A 9,192-nucleotide genomic window follows, 5' to 3' on the forward strand; every position below is an offset into this window, starting at 1 on the left:
TTTTCCGCTTACATTGCAAACTCAGGCTGAACCCTACGAGTTTTATCAAAATAATGTACTAAGTATTGTACACATTGAAAAGGTCTACAGAAAAGTCCGTGATGGTATATGTCTATCTCTTATGGATAACCCATATTTTTATATAAAACGTTCACAGATTTTCTGTAGTGTATTTAGTATCAGCATTGCACCCGTGCGAAGCCGTGGCGGGTCGCTAGTATAAAATAAACTGATTCTAGGTAATAAGCGTCACAAAATTATAATGTATTTTAATCACTGCTATAACTCGTTGGTCACGTTGGGTTTTCTTATTCTGTAGGTACTGGCTATACAGGTAAATTGAGGCATAAAAAATCTTGCATGTAGGGAACGAAGAAGTATCTCAGGAGCAAGAAGAGCAAGAGACCTTTATGATTCATCACTGTCATCTCTCATTCATAATCAGTGATCGATACGAACTTTAAACAAATTAAGGATCATCGAAAATAGCATATATGTTATTGCCAATGAAAAATGTCCCCTTAAATTTCTTAAAAAAATACTTGTCTTAAAATTATATATTTACATCGCTCAAAAAGTGATAGACGCCTTGTCCAAATACGAACTGTGTTCATTTTCTTTGAATTTGACTCAACAGGCCATAACTCGGATAACTCTAGAATAACTTTTCTTACTTCATTTTTCTTAATCGTTAGTATACATAATTTAACAATATCTGAAACGATAAAGTTGAAGTAGTATGCCTCTATTTAGAAAATATATTTAATATAAACTAAAACTAAAATTGAATCACAATTACGGCACCTTTGATAAAAAGATATAGAACCTATGTTGAGTATTTGAAAACGCCTCAAAAAAGATTCATTTTACGTTATCTAATTACTACATATTTATATTTCTGGTTGCTTTGAAAGATGGGTAATTATTCGCAAATATATGAAAGACAATCGGTTATTTAAGACTTTAAATAGACAATATAACTTTATATATACCTTGTGTTGCCATAAGCGTACCAGGTAAAGCGTTAATAACATCTAAAAAACTTGCATTGGTTCTACGGCTCAAAAATAAATATAAAAACTGCCCACAAACCGTCGATAGAAGTACACTGTAAATAATTACTAGTTGACACTGTCTTTTAAAATAATTCGCTTTCGAATCGTCGAAAATATCGATTCCCAAAAATTTAACATAATGTATGTGACGATAAAAGGTTTTGACGAAATTTTGCGGAAGTTGATCTAACTTTGACATTGTTGGTAGATTTTATCAATTTTATTGAACACATTTTTATTACAGGTACGCTTAAATAGGAAACGTTTAATATGACCTGTGGGTACGGATAGCCGATTTAAATTTGTTTATTTTTATTATTCATAACTTTTTTGCAACAATTTAATAAAATAAAGGGTTTTTTAATGCAAATATTGAGAGTAAAATTACTAAATTTAAATAAGGCCCAATAATTCAATGATATACTAAATAAAAATTATGAAGTTTTCTGTCAGCAGATATGTAGTACAAATAATTATTTCAATGATATAACGATTATATTTTGTTATTCATACTCATTAAACCTCATAGTATGAATGGAAATTTTCCATTAATTTATAATTCAACGACATTAATACACTAATTATTAAAGAATTCTTTAAAAGAAATTGCGAACCTACAAACTTGTATGCAATTTTTCAATTTCGCATCATGAAAATTATACCTTTTTTACAAGCCATTTCCGACAAACGATTACGTTTAATCGTTCTTATTAAAGTGGTATTATTTATTTTACATTATGGATTCTCATGTGCCTGTATGTATTTTAGTTAAGGGCTCGCAGTCATTTCCATAATATGGTTTTGTTATCTAAAATTTCTTTAATGTAGATTAGGCTCGAGATATCATTTTTTTTGCAAATTAAAAAACGAGCAATATTTAAAAACTAAATGGAGTTAAAGTTGAAGTAAATAAATGCAAAATATGTATCAAAATTTTATTATTTACATATCCCCTTCATCTGAATCCTCAATATCAGCCAGTGCTTGTTTCGCTTGGTTCTCAGCTTCAGAAGCAATTTCTTTAGGCACCAACTGGTGACGACCTTTGGTGTCCTTAGACACCCAGGATAATTCAAGCTCGAATTGTTTGTCTTTCAATTCATCATGGACAAGGTAAATTCTGAAAAGAAGAATTAACAGGACACATACATTAACATGTTTGCATTTGACCGGCAAGGCATTAGATTATTTAATTTACATTTAACAATATGGACTGTACAACATTATAAGAATAAAGAATCAAGAATGTGTGAAAGGTTCATGTATAATAATATTTGATGAAAACTGAATTAATTGTGTATAAAATAATTGCTGTTTATAAATGAGATACTAATGTTGACTGTTGAGTAATACTGCCGACATATGAAATATATATTTTGATACACATAAGTCAAAACTTTACAAGATATATTGAGTTAAGTTACAAACATCTATATTATTAGTTAAATAAATAAAATAAATCAGTTTCATGATCATTTTTAAATCTAATAGGCAAGTAGGTGATCAGCCTCCAGTGCCTGACACACGTCGTCGACTTTTTGGGTCTAAGACATGTCGATTTCCTCACGATGTTTTCCTTCACCGATGGAGCGAGCACTTGTCTTTGGTTGGTTAAGTTTGTGTTCTATACAATGACACACTCGTCATAGTACACCAATAACGACAGTTAAATAATAAAAAGTACTTTTTAAGTTACCGAAATCAGTTAAAACTGCGGAGCTGTGTACTTTATTAGACCAGTGTCGATAATTTTTGAAACCAAAAAAAATTACAGTAGGATGAAACCCATTAGAAATGCAGGGGAATATGATCAAAATGAAAGGAAAAATAAATTACGGTCGATCCGAGTTCGGGAAGTGGGAGGGGGGTGACTTTTAAGGGGGAAATATTGTTTTTCTTGATTTCCGGCGAAACTACCAGTCCTATGGAAAAAAGTTAAATGGCAAAGTTGTAGGTCATAAAAAGATCTACAACTTTGGTATTTACAATTTTTTCACATAACCTCAAAATTTAGGTGAAAAATTCAAAAAACCAAGTTTTTGGTTTTTTATTTATATCTTTTTTTAAAAGTTTTTTTTTTCTACGAAATTTGGTGAAAACTTACCTTATTATGTCCCAAATATACTGTAATTTATTTGATTAAAAATATTTATTTTTTCGCCTGATTTTAACTTAATATCAAAAAAGCACCCTAATTTTCAATCGAAAATTCTGACGTCAAAATTTCAGCTTTTTTCAAAAAGTTTGGGGGCTTTTTGTTCGTTGAAATATCTACTTTCTGATGGTGTAAAAAAAATTATACATTACCATAGGAAATATTATTAGAAAATGCAAAAAATTGAAAAAACCTCAAATTCGAAAATTTTCTTTTAATTATGTACAATTTTGAGGTATTTATTAAAATTTACACTTTAATTACTCAAAAAACGTAAGATTTCATGCTTCATTGATAAACGAAAAAATTGCCAATTAAAATATACTTCTATAATTAACAAACAAATAAGTTAATAAAGTTAATATTTAATAAGACATCTACAATATTTTGAAAAAGTTGTAGGATCTTCTGTAAATAATATTTGTAGATGCCTATTTATTGCTGTTTTAAGATAATTTATATACCTGAGTGACCTTCGGTGAATTTTAGCCCAGTGTAAGTTATTTCATTGAGAAGTGGGGATGGACCTAGGAGGGTCTGGGCCTTACTGCTACCTGCTATTTCGTAGCAGCTGTAAAAACCGTTAGCCAGTATTCGAGATACAGAGTAGTGTACAACATCGTTTTTAAAAATACACCTGCAGGCTGAGTTACTCTAAGTGATTTGTGAGAAATTTACTTTATTCAAAGAAAAATTCAAAATTCACCGAAGGTCACTCAGGTATATAAATTATCTTAAAACAGCAATAAATAGGCATCTACAAATATTATTTACAGAAGATCCTACAACTTTTTCAAAATATTGTAGATGTCTTATTAAATATTAACTTTATTAACTTATTTGTTTGTTAATTATAGAAGTATATTTTAATTGGCAATTTTTTCGTTTATCAATGAAGCATGAAATCTTACGTTTTTTGAGTAATTAAAGTGTAAATTTTAATAAATACCTCAAAATTGTACATAATTAAAAGAAAATTTTCGAATTTGAGGTTTTTTCAATTTTTTGCATTTTCTAATAATATTTCCTATGGTAATGTATAATTTTTTTTACACCATCAGAAAGTAGATATTTCAACGAACAAAAAGCCCCCAAACTTTTTGAAAAAAGCTGAAATTTTGACGTCAGAATTTTCGATTGAAAATTAGGGTGCTTTTTTGATATTAAGTTAAAATCAGGCGAAAAAATAAATATTTTTAATCAAATAAATTACAGTATATTTGGGACATAATAAGGTAAGTTTTCACCAAATTTCGTAGAAAAAAAAAACTTTTAAAAAAAGATATAAATAAAAAACCAAAAACTTGGTTTTTTGAATTTTTCACCTAAATTTTGAGGTTATGTGAAAAAATTGTAAATACCAAAGTTGTAGATCTTTTTATGACCTACAACTTTGCCATTTAACTTTTTTCCATAGGACTGGTAGTTTCGCCGGAAATCAAGAAAAACAATATTTCCCCCTTAAAAGTCACCCCCCTCCCACTTCCCGAACTCGGATCGACCGTAATTTATTTTTCCTTTCATTTTGATCATATTCCCCTGCATTTCTAATGGGTTTCATCCTACTGTAATTTTTTTTCATTTTTTACTATTTTTGAAGGCTTCGGCACTGGTCTATATTGTCCTAGTCTGTAATAAACTCGACTATCGGGATCATACATATCAAACTTTCTAAGAAATCCGTCTTTTTGTTTATAAATTGGGATTGATTAAGCGTGATTTATCACAAAGATGGCTAAATATCGCAAGATATGAATAAAATTAGTAAAAAATACAACATAACTTCTTGTGCAGCACAAGACGGCAGCAAAATAACAAACTATACGCATGTTGAATATATAAGAATTGTGTTTTATGTAATTACTAACAGTCGTCTGAAATAAACAATTTCTTATTCAAATACAGATTTTTTCTTTCTATTTAACATCACCACTTTGTAATAAAAAATAAAAATTTGCATAATCCTTAGTGTTGTTATATAGAGTTAATCATCTTACACTAAATGGTAAAACATAAGTTTTAATATTATATTACATTTATAATTTAATGTTAGTTATAATCTCTTGTTTGAAACAATTAAAGACAGTTGACCCTTAGCTTTGACTGTGGTATTACAATCATTTGACCAACCACCATAAAACTTTTATCAACTAATTATTTCAAAATCTTAATTACTACTAAGTCAGCTGTTTATTGAAATATTTCTGTAATTAGCAAGTGAAACAACTCTGCCGAATTACTATGAGTAGACTGTAACTTGATAAGTGATAGCAATTTTAAGACTTTTGTACCCAATTTCTTTGTTTATTTCATTATAAGCTTGTTTATAAAGAAAATGACAAATAATCTAAAGTATAATACCCATTACTTTTAAATATACATACATTCTGGCAGCTTCTTTAACAAGATCTTTAACTGGTATGTCAGCAAGTTTCAGCTTTTCAATTTCAGTTTTGGCCGCTTGCTTTGCCTTTCCTACTGCACATCCAAAGTATGACTGAAATTCATGAAAATATTATTGTTAATAATTAAGTTTATTTCTCCTTAACAAACCAATTACTATTATGAAGACTGACATAGTGTGATGCTGATAAAATGTTATATATCTTGTTGTTCAGTTGACTTAAAATTATAACAATGTTAGCTTATTCTGCCATATTACATAGACCATCTTACAGAAAAATAAAGATTACAAAAATTTTAATCAATTATTTGAATATTAAAAATGGAATATATGAAACAGTGGCAGATGTATTTTATTTGGGATTATAGAATCCTATCTAATCTAGAAATATTATAGCTTCAATAAAACTTACAAAAGAGACTCCACTGGGTTCCAGCATGAACATTTGAGGACCATCATGCTCAGACCAAGACCCCATGATCACAGCACACCCATATGGACGTACAGCACTGTATAATGTGTAGGCATGCATATACATAGATACACGCTCATTTAAGTATTTCAGTGGGACTGGGATGCCATATTGAGATCTGTAGTTTGAGGCTTCAGAACGTGCTGTTTCAACTATTTGCCTTGCATCTGAGATTAAACCAGAAACTGCCTGAAAATTAATTAGTTAAATGTAGTATAGGACCTTAACATTGTTGAATAAACAGCTTAACATATAACAAAACTGGAATTCTTTTTTCTGTACTGGTTTAACTGGAAAATCTCATAAGGTACAGAATTTGAAAAAGTTACTGATAATTGAAGCTTCTCCTTTAATTTATGCAACTTAATAACAAAAAGTATAACCAACTCAAAAGGCTTCATTCTGCTCTTTATTATTTTGAAGATTATTTTACATAACTTTTCCTAACATATGAATTACTAAGCGGAACACAAAAGTTCTTTCAAGTAAAAATATTATGCTGTTGATCTGTACTAAAAATATGTATGTACATTCTGGGCCTCACTCACCATGCCAACATGTTCATCAACATGGAATATTCTCTTATTAGCACCAGGTTCATACAATTTCGATGTTACAAGTTTTTCTACAGCAAACACTACTCCATCCTTTCCTCTTAAGCCAATAACTGTACCAGAATTCTCAACAGCTTTTGCAGCATATTCCACTTGAAACACTCGACCATCGGGTGAGAATTGAGAAGCTGATAAATCATACTGAAACAGCATATGTGATTAAGCATAATTTATAAAATCTAACCTCTAAACTATTATTATTTTGCATGCCATAGTATGAGTTATGTTATTCGTTAAATGTAACGTTTTTACATAAATACTTAACAGTTTCATTTAAATCAAGTAAGATTTTAATTTTACAACAAATTGTAGGACGGGAACACAAACTGACAAAAACTTAGAAACACTTACCCCGGTTCCAATGGAACTCATTGTTCAAACTTATGTTATTGAAAATAGTTAAAAATTATATTTAATGAAAAAACTACAAAGCCAGATTTGGGATACAAATCAAAAATACAATTCACCGCTTCACCGTAATTTTAAGCGGCGATGACAAGCAAAACTTACTCATTCGAAATTGTTATTTGAACATTGATGGGTTCTTTGACTTCTAGTTCTGTCAGCTGTCAATTAACAAGTTGTTGAGAAGATAGAAGTCACTAATATGTTGTAAATATTTGCATATTATTCAGTTCACACTTCTTTTTATAAAATATAAATTATTGTTAATAAAAGTAAAAAAGTAATTGAATCGACTTTATCATACACACAGATTATATGTAAAAATTATTTCATTGAATAACTTTAAACTACACACTAGTTTAATTATATGGCGATAGATGGCAGGGAGGAATAAAAAAAACCTCTGTCATTAAAATTGAGCGCTAAAAGGTTGGTATTTACACCAATATTGTTTGATAGTCCTACATAAAGTCCATAGAGAGCGGCTGTCAGTATTAATACAAGAAATTTCTTGTATTTTATTACAGATAAATTTAATTAAGTTTTGGAAAATACTTTAATATTTAAAGGAAGATTTAAATCTTTAAAATTATGGTAACAGTTTATGAATGTAACGATAGATGGCGCGTTAGTTATTGTTAATTTGACAACATATAAGAACAAGTAAATATTAGATATTAAGTACCTACTACAACCTACTACCTATAAAATGTTTATTTTGTGGTAAACATACATTTTAAAAAGTACTAATGTTGTAGACTAATAAGGTTTTTTCGACACATAGGTACTTAAAATAATATGAATGTAGATATTCACTAGGACAATTTAAATATGCGAACTGCTGTTGCACACACATCCCTTTTATTTACAGTGTAATATTTTTATGATTTTCGTTTGTTTACTAGGAGATTATTTATGTAACATTTTGTACCTATCAACATCGTCGATATAGTACGGATTACCATGTCAAAAGAATTTACGACCGAGCCCCTGTTTACACATTTTTGCACCGCACCTTGAGCGCCGAAAACCAGAGGGAATTTCGTATAGTAAATTCACAATGTAAGGTTCATTGAACTATGTAAATAGTCACGTACCTAGGGAATTTTAAATGAGTTTTTGAAACGTTTCAGACGTATGAATGATATTGCTGATACAATCTGACATGTCTTCTTATATTTCTTTCCTTTGCTTAAAAAACGTATAACATATTATAGTAAAACTAACTTAAAACTTTATTTATAAAACAATTAAATGCTCCAATATAACATTAAAAAAATATTTAATCATAATTAGAACGGTGGTTTTCTAGATTCCTAAGACTGAAATTAAGATATACTGCCTGTGTATTCCGCTGTTTTAAAAAGTTCAAATTTTACCTTACAATAGAACGCCTATGTGTATGAATGACTAACACTACGGTAACACATTGTAAAACGACAAGTTACTAAGCACTATAATATACTCTATAGTCTATAGTGTGGCTGATGTAGTATCTTACGAAACAGATAACGTACAAGGGATCAATAGAAAAGCTCATTTCGTTTTATTTCCACTTGGTGCCGACACCCGAACCCTTTCAAGGGTGCTTGTTTGTTGACAAGATAGTGGAAACTGTATTGATGAAGACAATCATTACGACCGTAATGAAGCCTTTGAAAACGGAATTTTGGGGAAACAGACTCTGATTGGAAATGCTGGTATAATTATTTTTCAGACAGTCTGCGTTTGTTCCTACTTATAATTTTGATTCAGTCTGAAGCATTTTAAAAGACAAAACTCTAGAATTATACAAACGGGAAATGTTATTGGAGTGAATTTATTATTACATTTTAACATATTTATGACGTAGAGAACGATTTACTCAGTGACACTACAGACGATTTTTAATCAATAACTTGTGTCTAAATGTATTTACCAATGATTGCCTATTATTAGACTTGTCATGAAAAACACACGGCATTCCTTTTCTAGCCAAATTAAATAAATATATTCTAAATCACTTTAGAAAATATCGTTTTTGTATGTTACAGAGTATAAGTGTAATAATTTTTTATTGCAATCAAAGAAAATCTTTAACACTTTAT

The 9,192-nt window shown here is 29.5% G+C and overlaps 1 protein-coding gene across 1 annotated transcript; it reads right to left on the reverse strand.

The window, feature by feature from the left end:
- Window positions 1-1,976: 1,976 nt before the first annotated feature.
- LOC110991372 (proteasome subunit alpha type-3) lies at window positions 1,977-7,230 on the reverse strand. The gene is made up of 5 exons (XM_022256709.2): window positions 7,052-7,230; window positions 6,635-6,841; window positions 6,027-6,275; window positions 5,595-5,707; window positions 1,977-2,175 (listed from the first exon to the last, which is right to left on the reverse strand). The coding sequence occupies exons 1-5, from the start codon at window positions 7,070-7,072 to the stop codon at window positions 1,998-2,000; spliced, it is 768 nt and encodes a 255-aa protein (XP_022112401.1). The 5' UTR covers window positions 7,073-7,230; the 3' UTR covers window positions 1,977-1,997.
- Between the last annotated feature and the right edge of the window lie 1,962 nt (window positions 7,231-9,192).

This window comes from Pieris rapae, chromosome 6, assembly GCF_905147795.1.
Source record: "Pieris rapae chromosome 6, ilPieRapa1.1, whole genome shotgun sequence".
Lineage (NCBI taxonomy): Eukaryota > Metazoa > Arthropoda > Insecta > Lepidoptera > Pieridae > Pieris > Pieris rapae.

Bases quoted from the DNA above. Each gene is read 5' to 3' on its own strand.
- LOC110991372 (XM_022256709.2), bottom strand. From the start codon at position 7,072: ATGAGTTCCATTGGAACCGGG. The intron at 6,842-7,051 runs GTAAGTGTTTCT...ATGCTGTTTCAG, and splicing joins TGAGTTCCATTGGAACCGGG to TATGATTTATCAGCTTCTCA. The intron at 6,276-6,634 runs GTGAGTGAGGCC...ATTAATTTTCAG, and splicing joins TTGATGAACATGTTGGCATG to GCAGTTTCTGGTTTAATCTC.